General features: G+C 38.4%; 2 protein-coding genes across 4 annotated transcripts in view; one reads left to right on the top strand and one right to left on the bottom strand.

Annotated features, from left to right (window-relative positions):
- Nucleotides 1–963: 963 nt before the first annotated feature.
- hacd1 (3-hydroxyacyl-CoA dehydratase 1) lies at nucleotides 964–11,826 on the top strand. 2 transcript variants are annotated; one of them, XM_035412546.1, is made up of 7 exons: nucleotides 964–1,186; nucleotides 4,471–4,588; nucleotides 5,469–5,487; nucleotides 5,635–5,723; nucleotides 6,627–6,742; nucleotides 10,017–10,195; nucleotides 10,787–11,826. In XM_035412546.1, exons 1-7 carry the CDS (start codon nucleotides 1,068–1,070, stop codon nucleotides 10,867–10,869), a joined length of 723 nt encoding a protein of 240 aa, XP_035268437.1. In that variant the 5' UTR covers nucleotides 964–1,067; the 3' UTR covers nucleotides 10,870–11,826. The 2 variants fall into 2 exon arrangements, with proteins under 2 accessions (XP_035268437.1, XP_035268436.1); XM_035412545.1 differs by having other exon boundaries at nucleotides 967–1,186; nucleotides 6,621–6,742.
- Nucleotides 11,827–13,926: 2,100 nt separating this feature from the next.
- colec12 (collectin sub-family member 12) overlaps nucleotides 13,927–16,698 on the bottom strand; it is a 51,441-nt gene continuing 48,669 nt past the window's right edge. For both annotated transcript variants that reach the window (XM_035412538.1, XM_035412537.1), the window contains 4 exons: nucleotides 16,468–16,604; nucleotides 15,807–15,916; nucleotides 15,269–15,414; nucleotides 13,927–14,982 (listed from right to left, as the gene is read on the bottom strand). In XM_035412538.1, the coding sequence (XP_035268429.1) occupies nucleotides 14,963–14,982; nucleotides 15,269–15,414; nucleotides 15,807–15,916; nucleotides 16,468–16,604 (413 nt within the window). In that variant the 3' untranslated portion in view covers nucleotides 13,927–14,962. The remainder of the gene's footprint in view (nucleotides 14,983–15,268; nucleotides 15,415–15,806; nucleotides 15,917–16,467; nucleotides 16,605–16,698) is intronic.

Below are 16,698 nucleotides of genomic sequence, written 5' to 3' on the forward strand. Positions count from 1 at the left end.
GTGACTTGATCAGATGACTGCCTAGCTAATGCTTTTGTTATTGGCTTTAACATTATGGTCACTGGATAATGGCCAAAGTCGAAGTGAAGGATGCGGAATTATTTAAACTTGGGTGACCGATTTGTCGTGACAGGTTTTCGCATTCCTCCACAGCAAAATATTCAGCGTATCAACTCTTACAGTGTATGGTCCCTATTGGACTCATATCGACTACTCTTTCAGAGTTGAATGAACACTTTTAGCGTGTTGTTTTCAGTCATTGACTAACTTGTGTACTAAAAACTAATTCGCTGTCTATATTCCCCTTTGGAACCTGAAAGAAACAGCTATTTTAGGAAGTTGATGAGGTACCCAATAATGTCCAGAGTGACATGTACGTCTATATTGTTTCATTTCTAGATAATTGGGATCGCACACGACATGCCACGAACACTCTTGCTTGTGTATTGCCTCTATTACCAAGTATTAATTTGCTTTCATTTATTCATGAAAAAAAAAAAAACATCTAGGCTACAAATTGTGCTGGCATTTGTTCTGATAAATTGCATTGTTCGCATACAGTGGAATACGTCTGAGGACCCCTGAAATATTCATTATTTTAATCAATGATTCCAAAATTAACATACCAATGAACTGTGAAAACAATGTTCTTAACTGAACATACTAATACTGATGTAACAATCACTAGTGGTAATTGTAAGCAGCGGAGTTCTAAGAACACTGACTTACAACAACAACAACAACAAATAATAATAATAATAATAATAATAATAATAATAATAAAAAATAAATAAATAAAACATATTATTAAAAAATAATACAATAATTAAATTAGCCTGCTGGGCAAATACAGTCTGAGCATTTTATATAAATCCTTTCGCTTCCCCTTACAAATATAAATCTAGGGTCTCTCGCGTGCTCTCTGGACAAGTCAGACACTTGTCGGAGCAATAGTCCCGCGAGAGGGGAGTTGTTGGTTCATGGATGGATGACCCTGCTGCTCCCAGTTTCAGCTGTCAGCTGCGCTCGCGCTCCGTTTCTGACTTTCCCACTCTGTCCCCGGTACCATGGCGTCCAGCGAGGAGGACGGCTCGGTTGAGGAAAAGGAAAACAACAACAAGAAGAGATCAAAAAGTGCCTTTGTTACTGCATGGCTTACATTTTATAACATTGCCATGACGGCCGGGTATGTGAATTATTATTACTATAGCTAATTATTTATGAGTTGCCACTCCCTTCAGTGTATGCACCATTGAACTGTAGCTACATGCAAGCGTGTGTTGCCGTTTATAGGACCAAATGACTGACTGTGCAACTGCTTGTTCTGTTGAGCAGTTTGTGCTCGGTTTGTTTGACAGAGATTTGTAAATAAAACAATGATTATACGGCATGTGTGCGGTAGTTGAACAAGTGTGTATACGATTTTATTTCGATTCTGGTGCGATTCTCGATTGATATGAGAGGCGTTATAGCTGTTGTCTGTACGGCCCCTGAAGCAAGTTCAGCCTTTCCAAATACGGTCGATTATACTGTGTCAGCGTCATACCCACAACCTCAACAGTTGCAGTGATAAGTATAGACGGCAGTCTGACACTGGAGCTGCGGTTTGGGAAAGCGAAATGCTCAATTGGCAGATTTTAATAACTTTTGGAGTTTGCCCACTTTATATTAGCCAATAAATGCGTGACTGTTTTTACATATTGTCGTAAAGATGTTTTCTAAAAGTCCGAAAGGGAGCGTTTGTCATCTTCACGATGAAGCAGCAGTATAAAGTGTCTTGGAATCTGTTTCATAATGCCATTGATTGACCAGACTAGGTCAGACAACATTTTTACGAATATGTAGCATATTTAGCAAACCAAAAGAAAGGGGAACCAACCATGAGCTGTGCTGGTATTACAAATGATGTTGCGGATTACGTCGTTGCGTTCTTGTTTTCTCATGGGTTGCAAGGTTAATTGCCGCAATGTGTGTAGGCCATTTCATTGCTATATCTGTAAATTAAATAACGGGGGCATTGCTGTGTAACATCAACGTTGCTTTACTGGTGATGCCTTGCTTTATTCCTTATTAATTTGTATTTGATTAAATGCAGATTTCTATTTCAGATTGCTATTTCTAGGTACCTTGGGACTGCCTGAAACAGTCTAACTGGGATACATAAAATGTGTATACCCACACACCAATCAAATGAATTAGCTACTACTGCGAAACTGGCCCTCACTCCTAGTTGGCCTTCTGGATGTGTTGATAACGCTGGATTTCAAAATGTGATGGACAAACCATAGCCTACCGGTGAACTATGTGTGGACTACACATTAGTTAAACGTTTATGTGCATAACATATTATAGGCTATTCGGTGGTACTGTGTATATTACCCCTGCACATGTGATTACATACACAAGAATAATTTAGCACGATTCTCATTCTCATTTAGGAACACTATTGAAAATATAGAATCTGGGTTTTTTCAGTAACCTTTGTAGCCAGCCTACAATCCAAAAACTGGTTTCTTAAATGACTGCAAACTTATGTATCAGCTCTCCCAACATTAATTATTATATTCAAGTTCTTTTTAAGATAGCAGGTGCTGCATTTAATGAGGGGCGAAAATTGTAATTCTGTAAAATCTGATGATTTTGGTGTGCGGCCAAATGTTTTAATTTGGCTGACATACATTCCAGATCGCAGGAGTCCCCTGCAGTCTTAATGCAATTTAAACCAATGTGATTTCATTAAATTGACCATACTTGCCATGCCCTGTTCAAGAGGGAATCACTTTCACTTATATGACTCCTGTATGAATGATTCTTTCTTTACAACTGGGAAAGTTTTTTTATTTTTCCCCCCCTTCTGCCCATGGCAGAGCATATTGGGGCCACTCCCCAAGCTCTCTTTGCGACAAAGTTTAAATAGGAACAGACATTTACACAAATGTAAACCAACACACACACACAAACACACGCACACATGTCCGCGCACACACTGCCCTAGAGTTGAAGAAAGGAACTGCATTGTTGGTACAGGTGGTGGTCTGATCAGACTGAATCTCAGTCAGAGGCTATGAAAGAGGACACATTGCCAACTACAGTATGTAAATTAGTTGTAGTAGTGTTAGCATGCATATTAACATGAAATTACCATTAGAAATAGTATTGACTTTATTCAGTTGTTTAATTATTTTTCAAATTCTCTCATCCACTGACTGAGTACTCAATGGTTACATACCTGTATTGAGTACTCAGTGGTTACATACATGTAACTGCATAAATAGCTATGTAGCTGCAAAATTCATGTTCTTTTGCTTGGTGGTTCTCAGCTGGGGGACAGGGCCCAAAAAGGGGTCTCAGGGAGCTGCCAGGAGGGCCTTGAGCTGACAGGAAGTTATTGGAAGCTTCAGTCACAAAACATCAAGACTTGTAATTGTAACTTGTAATAAGAGTAATTATTCAGCTAAATAAGTGCCAAGAAAGCAATTAATAGTATACAATAGCAGTTTTATTTTCTGTAGATGTCACACTCTCATAGGTTTTCTATGAATGGGATAAGGGAAATAAAGAAGGATTTTTGCATTGTAAATATTTGAGGATTACTACAACAGAAATACAAAGAAAATCACTTTTGTACCTTCAAGGGATTAAATGAAATAAGCTTGACTGCACTGGAGTGTGTACAGATGGAATGGCTATGATGACAGGCAGACAGGTTACCATGTCTCCTGTGGGTGGTGGCGGGGGGGGGGGGGGGGGGGTATTAATATTGAATTTCAGGTTGTATAAATTTAATGCCATATGTTTATTGTGACCAACAATTTAAATGTTTACTGCTGCTTTTCACCAGAACATGGATGGTGCATATTATGTTGTACTTTTATAGCAAGTTTACTTTTCCTGACCATGCTACACATCTAATTGCTGTATTGTACTCAATACATTGTATTGTAGGTATTGAATGAAATAAACTGTGGAACACTGTGTTAATGCATGCTTTTGTTTACATTTCCTCAGTTACATGAGTGTTGTAACGATGGATTTATTACCAGCCTGTCGAGAGCCATATGTAAGCGATTACCATGTCCATAGAACGTGTGGATATCCCGTCCAAATTTCAACAAGGGGATCCTTTTCCATTTATAATAATAAACCAGAGGGACTGCTAGAATTTTTCTTGGGTTTATTTTATTGGGGGAACAAATGTACCCCAGCATGCTCACATGTAGCCTAGTTCTTCCCTCATACTATTTTGATGTCTCTGAGTTTCAGTGGAGGATACAAAAGAACTACAGGAGTAGAGCTGACAATTAATTTTCATGAGAAATACAGGAAAAGTTGTGGAACTCTCAGAGAATTATTATGGTTTGGCAGAAAATTCCATCACAGAGAATATTTTAGTTTTGTGAGATATCTGTTGACAGTCTTAACTTCAACTAGTACATATTTCTGAAATGCAACTTTTTTTTTTTTCCACAGGTGGCTGGTGTTGGCAATAGCGATGCTTCGGTTTTACTTACAGAGAGGGACACACATAGGTCTGTACAGAAGTATATCAAGGACACTGAAGTTTTTCCAGACAGTTGCATTAGTTGAGGTAAGACTTCCTTTTTAAACATGATCAGTTATTTACAGCTTGAATCTCAATGAAATACATTTTTTTGTTTGTCTATTTGTTGAGGACAATGCAATTTAACATTGTTAACAGTTAAATACAAGGAAAAAATGCTGCATCTGAAATGTATAGCCAAGTCTAATGTACAACCACTGTTTGGCTTTTTGCCAAATATAAAATAGGCAATTATTCATCAGCCAAAGTTTTCACTATAATAAAAATAAAACCAATGAATATATCATATCCCAGAGGAAGTGGAATTTTTATTCTGATTTTAGCACAGTTACTTATGGGTTGTACCTCAGATGGAAAGTCATTATGCACTGATTGGCATTTGGTGCAAGGTTTTTCTAGAGCTTTATCTGATTTTGCTGTCTGAAAGCTTTTACTGTGCAGGGATACGGTCTGCTGCAGGAGGGTCTATTCCGCACTGAAATTAGTGTGCAATGGGGGTTGGTACAAGGCTTGATTCAGATTAAGGCCACATATGCATGGCATCCCTAGATTGCTCTTCAGCCAGAGGACGAGCTCCATACTGGCATCATACAGTATGGCATGCTGTACTTCTGTACAGTTACTTTGCTGAATAATAGCCACTGTTCAGTTCTGAACAAGCGTTTGGAGGTGTTCTCTGTCTTTCTACTGCTAGTGATCCTGCCTCAAGAGGGACTCTTTCTTCAGCCTCTTGAATAAGCTAATGTGATAAGCTGCATTAGTTGAGTAGTGTAAATGTTTCCAATAAAAGCGGGCATAATCAATTGAGATGTGATACATGCAAACGGTGTAATATTTAAACGGTAAGTGCTTTGAAGAACTTCTTAAATGCTTCATTTGATTTGTTACTTTGATGTCTCATTTTCAGGTTATCCACTGTGCAGTTGGTATGTATTTCAAATTTATCTGTTTGTCTTTTAATCAAAGTTTTATTTTTTTGTGCTGCATCCATGTAATGTCTAAAATGATTTTCATAATAATTAGTCTGTACTCTAATAAAATAATGCTTAAAATAGTTTATATTCTTCTTTAAGGAATGGTGCGCACCTCTGTGATCGTGACTGGGGTCCAAGTGTGTTCAAGAATATTCATGGTTTGGTTTGTTACTAACAGCATTAAGCAGGTGACTTTCATATTTTAAACATCTCAATTGTTGTCACAGGAAAAACTTATGTAATCCCAGTATAAACAAAATAGACAATGCCTCCTTCTGTGTAGCATTTACATGATATAAACAATAACTGGAATATTTGGTTACACATTTGGATATTTATAGCAACAATTTGTAACAATAGTCACAATCATTAATACATATTCCTAATAATTATCAATAATTATCATTGATATTAGATGTCTTCAGGTATTATATGTTTTTATGGTGAATTGTGTCTGCTATGACTGTTGCTGTTAGTTGTAGTATGTGTCAGTGGGTGTTTACAAATGATTATGAACATCATTGCGCAGTCCGTTGGAGGTCTTAGTATGGTATAGCGAAGTCTTCACCAGTCCACTTGCATTTTCTGACATAATAATTTAAGTGTCATTAAGAAAAATTACTTCAGCTCCGATTTGTTTACTTCAAGTTGTGGAAAAGTTGTGTCTGTTAACTGTTAACTGTCCAGCTCTTCCTGAATATGTTTGGTGTAAATTTTACATCCCCCTCGTTAAGATGACACTGTTCTACAACACATATATACTTTCTGACAGAGTAAGGGGTATTCGTTGGGTAAGATTGACATTGTACAGTATATTCAAGTAAAAATTTAAAGACATAAATAGTCAGCAGTTGTAAATTCTGACTACAGCAGCTTAACAAGCTGTTTCTTTTCATATCACAGACGTGATTAATATGTGAAATGTGAAATAATAAGACTGGTAAAGAAGAGAACAGTGCCTTTTAGAGTAACATACAGTACATACAGGCAGTCTGTCCTGTGTATCATCATGCAGGTTTGCAGTGTGCCTTATACCTTTTTTATTTCTTGTATTTTTTCTTTTCCTTGTTGACTTTTATTGGAAGATCCAGAATGAAGAAAGCGTTGTCCTTTTCCTGGTCGTGTGGACGGTGACAGAGATAACCAGATATTCCTTCTATACATTCAATCTCCTCAAGCACCTGCCATATTTCATCAAATGGGCCAGGTGGAGATTGGTGTGGGGTATTTGGGGTGCTGGTTGAATAAATGGCATGGTGTTTAGCTTGCATGCCCTGTTTGTAACAAATGGGGATTGCAGTTATGAAATGGCTTGTCATCGACTGTGCTTTACACGCAGGAAAACGTTTAATACAATTTCACCACAGGAACTAGTCTGCATGGGTTGTATGCATTTTTAGTTTCAGTCATTTTTCTTTTACTTTAATGGGCAAACTGTGGGTAGTGAACAAAAAAGGAAACACTAATGTAAAGTCTGTAAATATGGCCTGCATGGCCCATATGTCACCTTCTGGAATTTTGTAGAAATATGAAAGTACTCTTTTTGTATGAGTCAGTCAACTCATACTGCGCTGTTGGAAGTGGTCAACTCATGCACTGTGGATGCACTTGAGATCATGAAAGACAGACTTCCTTCTCTGCTGGAAGGAAATGTTTTAACATGGAGTGAAGATGATTACTGAATACCATTAAGTAATTACTGGCATCAGCATTGCCAGCTAAGAATATGAGTGCATCCTTGAGCCATGCCAGGAAAAGGAGTCGCATAGCCATGCGGAACCACCAGGACCCCTCTCTCTTGGAACACTGTTGTGTTTCCATTTAGTTTTTGTTCACTACCTGTAACTCTTGTGTGCTGGCCCAAGCAACAATTACGCTTGATTTTTACTGAAGCAGTATAAGTGGAGAGCTTCTCAAGCTGGTGCTTGACTGGTCCAATCTGAATCTCAGATTTTTAATAGAGGAGACTGTAAGTGGGCCCACTTATATTTGGGCCATATTGGACAATCAGCAATTCCCGTGTTTGGTGCCTTTCAGCCTTGTTCAATCCCATCTGATAAGATCTCTGGAGAGAACAGAGATTGACACTAATGCGAGATACAGCGTTCAGAATGGGTCTGCGTAATGTGTCTGCTTGGAGTTCTGTTCAGGAAGCTGTGCTGCTGTACTCGGGTGTGCTTTGACTGGTCTTGTCTCTGTGCTTTTGCTTATTCAGCAGGCTGCTGTTTTACCACACTATTTAAGCTGTGCCTCTCACTTTGAACTGGACCCCATAAAGTCTTAACGACAGCCCCCCTAAAGAAACACATGGGGGTCTTTCTGACTTTCTGTAATACCATTTACCATTAGTCTGACTCTTGATTCATGCAAAGGCGATTTATAGGCTTTACACAGCATTTATATATTTGCTCTGCAGATTCCCTTCATTCTCAACAAAATAGATAGTTCACATTTTTCAAACTGTCCATTTATACAGCTGGATATTTACTGAAATGGCTCAGACTAAGTAACTTGCTCAGGGGAGCAAGTCCAGTGCTGCAACCTGGGAATTAGTCTTGCAGCTCTCTTTGGGTTAGGAGCCTGGTGCCATGCTGTGGCCTCAGACCCACAAGCCTGGAAGCAGTACCTTGTAAGTCCCTGTTTCCTGTATAGTCTTTGCATTACATTGACTTTATGATGTTGGTGGACATTGCCACCAGGTGTATGAATGGACTGTATGGAATATGTTGTACCACTTAAGCAAGCTATTATGAATGTGCAGTCATAGCTGGTGTACAGAGTAATGCTGATGTGCGCTCCACTCCCTGAAAGCTAACCATTAGACAATGAAAGACCTGCACCCCAAGTGTAGGCTATTTGTTATGCTTGTTACCTTTAGCAATAGCAACTGCCCCTTAAAGCAATTGGCAGCGGCACAAGATTCAGCAGTGACTCATTTCGAGGGCTAGAATCCTGAAATTGACACAGAGAGAACATGCCAGTTGCGACATGGTTTTGAGCACAGCGAGGCCCAGCGTCAAACATTAGATGAACACAGCTGAAATACAGCTTTCGGTTTTGCCGCGGTGTTACCTTGAGAATAATCCCGTGTGCTCGCGGTGTCGCAGTGTCAATACGACTGACATGACAGCTACAGATATGAGTTGGTGTGCGGCGTTCCGCTCTTCGGCAGTTGTCCGCGATGCCCCCCCCCGGTCTTAAGTCTGACAGGCCGGAGGGGTTCCTTTAAGCAGGGAAGAAAGGGCCGGCCTCGGGAGGGTTTCATGTTCAGCTGCTCTCGTTTTAAAGACCATCTGTTTTGGGCATGGAATGTTCCCCCAACATTTCTCTCACATCCGCCGAGACGATTCTCCCGCCGCCCCCTCCGCGTTCTTCAGCAAATGCTCGATTCTTACGGCCCTGCGTCACTAAATATAGAGTAATGCCTTCTAGATTAACCGAGAAGATGGCCTCGTTTGATCCATTGAGGTTTTCAGATTACGCACGAAGTAAAAAACAAATAAATAAAAAAAAAACTGGAGGGACAGAGTGGGGGTGAGTTTGAATCGGTGAAGAGATTTATATGATTAAAAGTATGATCATATCCAAAGGTATTTATGCAGATGATGCATATGACCCTTTAGTTTTCCTTACACTTTGTAATTTTTCAAATAGCCTATCTAGCAAAAATAAACAGGACATGAGGATAGACGAATAAAGGTATATTCGCAACCTTATGTGGAGTCTAGTTCTAGGAGCAGGTTCTTTGCTTGCTGTTTTCTGTTATTTTGTATGTGCTGTCTCTTTTTTGGAAAATAATTTTTAGACAAGCACCGTAATGAAAGGTCTCAAACCTTTCCAACATGGACATAATGCTTCCGTCATAATATTAGCTAATGTCAGCTTATGATAATGAATAGCAGCAACTTGCACAGGAACACTAACATGCATCTTGAATAACAGATACAGTGACAGTTTAACTGAGATGATTCATTTTCATCTTCTTGATTGGTGGATTCCCTTCAGGGGGACAGTGGCCTCCTAATGTTGTGTGTGGCAATTCAAGATGAAAGTTTCAGTGGTCTCTGATAGTTATTAGGCCCTAAATTTAAATCCAGAAATGTGTACATTTTGTGCATTGTTATGACCCCAAACTGCTACAGCAAGATACGTTTTCTGGTTTTCATTTAAGGCTGTGCAACTGTGTGAGCATGTGTGAGAATGTTTGTATGCGTGCATGTGTGTGTGTGTGTGTGTGTGTGTACATGCATTCATCCGTGTGTGTGTGTGAGCGCACATGCGTGCAGGTGTGCATGCATCCGTGTGTGTGCCTGCTTGCGTGCCTCTGTGTGTGTGCATGTGTGAGTATGTGTGTATGCATTTGGGTGTGTGGGTGTGTGCGCGCGTTCACGCGTGCCTGTGTGTGTGAGTTGGAGTGGGATGAGAGTGGTGATGTGAGGGAATTTGGGCTGGGTTGATCTTTATCCCTTTTCTCTTGTCAGGTACAACATGTTTATTGTCATGTACCCCCTTGGAGTGGCTGGTGAACTCATGACCATTTACACGGCGCTACCGTACGTTCGCAGGTCCGGAATGTTCTCAATGAGGCTCCCCAACAAATATAACGTCTCTTTTGACTACTACATTTTCCTCATCATTGTCATGCTCTCTTACATCCCACGTAAGTTTTTTATCCTTTTCTGTCTCTGTTATGCCATGGATTATATAGTTATGTTACTATATGCCTTAAGTAGTATTAGTTGCATACTGACACATGCACACACATACACCCACACAAATGTGTAGGTAGTCTGTGAGGTACTCTTTTGTGAAATGCTGTACTTGACGTCATGCTGAAAGTTTATGAAAATTATCTTTGAAGGACAGGCAGAGGTCAGCGACACTGCTGGGTGGCAATTGTTTTCAGCTCTCAGATATTTATCATTTTGATAAGTGGCTTTGAGTGCTATTATCCCTCCTCAGCTTCCCCAAACTTAACCAGGGGGCAAGAGTGATGTTGTATGGGGTTAGAATTAGCAATGCTGTATTTGTTTTCATCTGAAGCCAAAACTAACCATCTGTGGTAAACCAAGATTATGTTTTTCACCCAACCTCTGGGTGACCTGTATGTTGAAATTTGAACTTCAGAATTTACTGGAAGAATGTCCTTTTTGGAATATCAGCTTCAAGTCGAGTTGTTTAGGTTGGATGTGCCCCTTGTAAACGATGGGTTCAGACTCCTCAAAAGTTGTTTTCTTTATTCCACCTCTAGTGTTTCCACAGTTATATTTCCATATGCTTCGTCAAAGGAGAAAGGTGCTTCACGGGGAAGTGATAGTTGAGAAGGACGAGTAGAACGACCACATAGCCTGCCTGTCTGGCTTTCCCTCAAACGGAAAGACTGTGCAGCCAACCAACCCACCCGCCCACCTGCCCAGCCTTCGCCAAGCATACTCTCTCACAGAGATATACAGGTACTCTCACAGACCAGGAATTAGGAGCTACGTGTGAAACACTTTGGGGTCTTTTACTGCTGCAGAATGCCCAGAGTGCTCGAAATGGTCAGACTTAATGCCCACATACTGTTTATTGGTATAAGAAAGAAATAAATAATTGTAACATTACATCTTGCTGTACTTTATTTTTTAACAGGAAATGTTACGTGCTTGTGGCGCATTAAGCTTTTGTATTCACAATGTTACAAGAATTTTAAAAAAATGTAAAAGTTGTTGTATTAAAGTCTAACAGCATTCTATACAGACCACCCATTGTGCACAGACTATTTTGCATTTACGATCAAACAAAATTGAAAATATTCAATCTGCACGTATACTGATAAAAATGCTTCATTGGATAAACTTAAAATTTTACTTAAATTTGTTACACCTATATTTTCTAGGTTTTCTCAATTGAAAATATTTAGGTTCATTCAAATGGATCTAAAAATTTTCAATTGAGTAAACTTGAGTAAAAAATGTCAGTGTTACAAACTGAAGTAAAAAAATGTGGTTTCTTCAATATCATTTTTTTTCAGTGTATCATATCCAGTAATGCCAAACTTCAGTAAAATGTTAGTTATATGTACTGTACCTGCGTTTTGCAAATGTAATGTTAAGCAGTCAGTTTCATGAGTTTAGAACATGCAATATATAATCTAGGGAAAAAAACAAAAAAAAAATTAGATAGCCATCTGTAAATTACACCATTTTATTGTGCAATAGTTGAAATTAGATCTACATCAGTAACGATTGTATGCCAGTGATACATTGACAAGAAATGCTTAAGTACAGGTAGATTCTGACATTTACTACATAAATGATGCAGCTTTTGGTTTCTATTTTTTCCCCTTTCTGGTGTTCTTCTTTTTGAACTTCTCTTATTTAAAATGTTTACTGAACACTGTCAAACAAACTTAAAAAAAACAGCTCTTCTGGCACCTGTAGAAACAAGTATGATCTTTTAAAATCCATCTTCAACACACTAACTACTGGCATACTGTTTGTGACATGTGTATGGCATCATTTACCTTGATGTTACCATTTTTATTTTCAATGTATCTGTAATTACACAATGGATAACACACAAAGCAATTTACCTGCTATCAGAAACTCGGTACAACATTTCATAACATTGAATGACATGACACAATGAGTATCTTATCAGAAATTGTAATGAAACTTTCTTTGTGGACAAAAATGCAAGCTAACCGAAAGAGTCAATCTGGTCTGACTTAAGAAGTAGGTTTCATGAATGCTTTCCAATTAAATCCCAGTGCTTCCTTTAAAAAGGCTTACAGTTAAAGTGGCATAATTTTGACATTCATTAGAAAATTACACACCTTTTCATATTCAGGTCTTTCTATCTGCAGCTTATATCAAAAATGCTAATAGTAGTGCAATTAGAAGTAGCAGCAGATGCAGATTATTATTTTATAACCAGGCGGAGTGTGTGTCTTTATTAATTCCATCCAGGTCACAATAATTATAATGTATGTAAATGCACAAAACTGAATTCTGACAAACTGAAAAATTCAGTGCTATTCAGCCACACAAATATGTAGTTTCTTTTTGTATACGTCTTTATGAATCCTTGGATTAATTTGGTAAATGAGTGGGATACATCAGTGTCAAATGAGAAAAAAAATACTTTATTGAAAACTGTCCTTTGTATTTGCATATTATGTCACAGCCATTTCAGCCCAGAATCTGATACTGTAACATACAACCTTTTGTTTGTTCCCTCTACTCTAGAAAAGGTGCTACTGTGAAATAATTTCAGTCTTCTCTGTAGCTGAATAACAGAAAGACATGTGGATGAGAGATTGTTTAATGGCATGTAAAATGAGAGGTGAAAAACTGTGAAGACGTTCATTTCAAATGTTAATTTTAGGCACTCACACTGTTTCATGATCCTACCATGCATTAAGTGAATCAAATAGTGTGATTTGAATTGGGGCTGGGGAATGAAGAATGAATAAAAATCAGATACAAAACAAAGTGCTTTTATTGGGTCCATCCATACTGGCTAAATAAACTGAATGAAAGGAAACGTTGTGTCTTTTGATGGGGTTGCTTTCACAAGTTGAGTGATGTGGATTAAAAATATCCAAATAACTATAAATTTATTTCCAGCTATGACAACCTATGGACTCGTTACTGCAGTAGATGTACAGTAGGACAGGTCATGACTTGCATAGTATCGCACTGTATCAGGATCTTAAAATTGGTGGAAAAAAGTGAATTTGTGAATGTGAAAAGAAATCTGTTTTTCACTACCCGTCAGTAAATGGGTCAATGTCAATGCAATCAGATGTTTGGCTTAGCTGTGCTACAAAAAGTAAACATCTAAAGACTGTGTCCGTGATGGCAGGACATAGCTCCTCCAGTTTCAGCTTCTGCGGCACAGAATTCAATGTCGGCTGTCAAATGCATTTGAAGCGTATATATCGCTGAGACTGAACAGATTGGCTGAGTTAGATAAAGTGACGTGCACTGTAGAAATGAAGGGTGTTTGGTGTGTAACAGTATAACCAAATTCATTTGTATGTCTATTGTGCCTGACAGAGAGTTTTTACCACCAGTATCAGGGTGCAGGGACATATTTCCCCTGTTAGCATATATGAGAAATATATTTTAAGCTGTGAAAACATGGTACATGTTGTGTTAAAATATACATATATTAAGGGCTACTTTTACGAATGATATTATCTGCTTCTGTTAAGTACAGAAGTCACAAAATAGCATGGGAATGTAGGCAGTAGTTGATAAATAAACTTTTTTGTTTAAGATTTTAAGTTATCTTTTTATTCTGGTGAACCAATCATACTTGTTTTGGTACAGTATTGTAACATTTGGCCTGGTGAGCATAGTAAAGGTACTTATTTTACTAAAAAAAAACAAGCAAAGTCTCATCTTCCATAACTTGTGTTTATTTTGTATGGCACTGCATAATGGGGGAGTGTGAAAGCACAATCATTTTGCCATTGTTCAAAAGATTTGACAGGACAGGAAGCTAATTGCCCAAAGTATCTAAAACAGGAAATTAGAATTTCCCTGAGAGAAATAGCAATCAAATGTCTGATTTGGACTTGTAGGTAAGAGGTCAACTGTGTTTCTCTGTACAGTTTGCAAAAAAATTATCTCATGAAAATAATACAGGTTCCACGATAATACACATTTTTAGAAAATCTTTTACATATAAAAATATTGTAAAAAAAAATGTAAACTTACACAATTTTCTTTAAACCAAACCAAATGTCTTTTCAGGATAGTTTTATGTATATATTTGTATTTATTTGAATTCACGTGTATAATATAGCTATATATAGCCAGACAATTCTTGAGGTTTAACAAAGGCCTTCCTCAAGACGTAACATAACAGCGCTGTATTGCTTGACTGCAAATCTGAGAAATAGCAATATTACAACAACTAAAGGCACACATCATAGTCCTTTGTCTTTTCATTTTGGCACTGAATTTTGGTCTGAATTTCTATTACCGAAATGATCTGCAATGTCAAAACACATTCTGAAAATGAGTTAAAAAGTGAATTATGATCATAAGTGGGATGGAATTTTAATACTACATAAAAAAGACATAACAATTTTAAATGATTCAGTTGATTTGATTTTTAACTATATAACAATTTAAAAAATCATATGTCTTGATTGTCATGGTGCTTGTATAGGCTGAAGTGAGTTGCTGGGTAGAGCACTTCTGTTTGGGAATGGAGTGAATTTTGTCAGCAGTAACACTCCATGTTGTAGACAAAACCGCAATCACAAAGTGTGTTGTTTCTCTTCCATCTGACTCCATAAGAGCGTCTCTTTTTTTGGCATGAAAAAGCTAAGGTGCCAGTTCAAGGGCTATGAAACATCTGGCCAGACTCTGAAGTCTTTTCAGAAGCCTTCAGTCCCGCTGCACGTCCCTTTCTTTCCCCCTGGCGGGTGCTATAATTCTGGCTGTTTTGCTTGAGGAACACAAACAAATGCGAAAGGTTAGTCTTAAAGTACCACTACAATGGAGCTCTGGAAATATTTGCACTGTTAAGACATTAATCATAAAGGGCAGTATTGTTGGTCATTTCTAGTTATACAATGGCTCAGCCAATATTTCTAATAGAAAAATTGTCTGTAAGTATAAAGACATAGGTTTCAATTTTAGGTGTCATAGAGAAAGAATTTATTTACCAACAGATATTGTGTTTTTCTCATACCCAACTATGAAGACATTAAAAATAAGTGGATGACACTCACAGCTCTCCATGTCACGCTCGCAGATGATGCCATTGAGATCATCGCAGAAGAAGTCATTCCACAGGCCCTGGTGGATCAGGCCAGCACAGTCCTCCCCCTGCTGGTGTCCATGGGTCCAGTTGTCAGGCTGACCTGGCTTCCACTTCCTATAACCACACACCAGGGGGCGCTCATCACTCATGTTGAACTTGAGCAAATTCTTACAAAAAGCACACACAATACATTAATGGACCCACTGAACTGTATATTGTTCACACATATTAATGTGCATCATTGGTGATCATTGTTGTTATATTCAATGATTATTTTGGTCCAGTATATTTTTCACACAAGGAATACAATGGCGTAAAAAAAAAAATGTGTGCAGCCAGTTAATTAACACAACCTAGATCAACAAAACTCAGCTGGCACACAACCATCCAAAAAACTGCACTCGGCCCCCCTATCATATGCTGAAGAACAGTGTGAAAAAATCCCTCTTTTATACTCAGCACTGCAGCCAAACTGGTTAAGGAGCCGGAAAAGCGTCAGGACTCACGTGAAGGTCGGCAGGCTTCCATCTACCCAGCGCCACACATTCTCCTCATCCTGGTCTGTTAGGCCCAGCCAGAAGAACCTCTTGCCAGCTATCTCATTCTGCAACCATTCCTGGGGAAGAAAAAAACAGCAAAACAAACACATAACAGGTTTATGGGCAGCTCTCTTTTTTGTGCTTCTCTTTGTTTATCCAAGAGCGTTCAGGCAGCCTCTCTGCACCACAGTCATAGGACATGTCAGTAAATTTTCCTTTAATTTTTAATGCACACATGTTTGCTTGAGTTATAGACAGTTAAGATACAGAAAATAGTGCAAAAATATATAATATATATGCCCGACACAAGTGCATTTATGTGATACGGTTGCGTCTGAACAAATAACTATTTTCTACACTACAAGCCTAAAGCAGAGAAACCAAATGGGGGTAAGTGGCTATATGGTTGATTCTGCAGCAGTATCCTGTGAAACACTGATCTGTCTAAACCTTCAAACAGGATGAAACCCACACCAAGCTGCGGGCTACCAGTTTATAGTCATTAATTAAATAAGTCAGACTTATTGGGGTGAGCATCTTTTCTGCCTGAGCCACTCGAAAGCCCAATTTGTCCTGCTTTGGGCAACAGTAATAACAGGAAACCAGAAATAAAGCTAGCATAGTTTACCTGCTCTTCTGTATCATTGACAATGATCATTGATGACGACATTGCTTCACAGCTTTTCTTTGCCTCATCAAAATTGCGAGCCTCCGTTGAAAAGAAGTAGCATTTGTCTCTGAAGTTGATCCATTGTGGAGGGCATCCTGTAGAACAATGATACAATATAATAATAACTTCAACATTGAATCTGGGCCTTTTGAAATATTTGCATGAAATGCTATCTTTGAACTCAATGTC

Source organism: Anguilla anguilla, chromosome 4 (assembly GCF_013347855.1).
Source record: "Anguilla anguilla isolate fAngAng1 chromosome 4, fAngAng1.pri, whole genome shotgun sequence".
In the NCBI taxonomy this organism is placed as follows: domain Eukaryota; kingdom Metazoa; phylum Chordata; class Actinopteri; order Anguilliformes; family Anguillidae; genus Anguilla; species Anguilla anguilla.

Excerpts from the sequence above, each read along its gene's own strand:
- hacd1 (XM_035412545.1), top strand. The coding sequence starts at position 1,068 with ATGGCGTCCAGCGAGGAGGACGGCTCGGTTGAGGAAAAGGAAAACAAC. Across the intron at positions 1,187-4,470 it reads AACATTGCCATGACGGCCGG|GTGGCTGGTGTTGGCAATAG; the intron begins GTATGTGAATTA and ends TTTTTTCCACAG. Across the intron at positions 10,196-10,786 it reads CATGCTCTCTTACATCCCAC|TGTTTCCACAGTTATATTTC; the intron begins GTAAGTTTTTTA and ends TTCCACCTCTAG.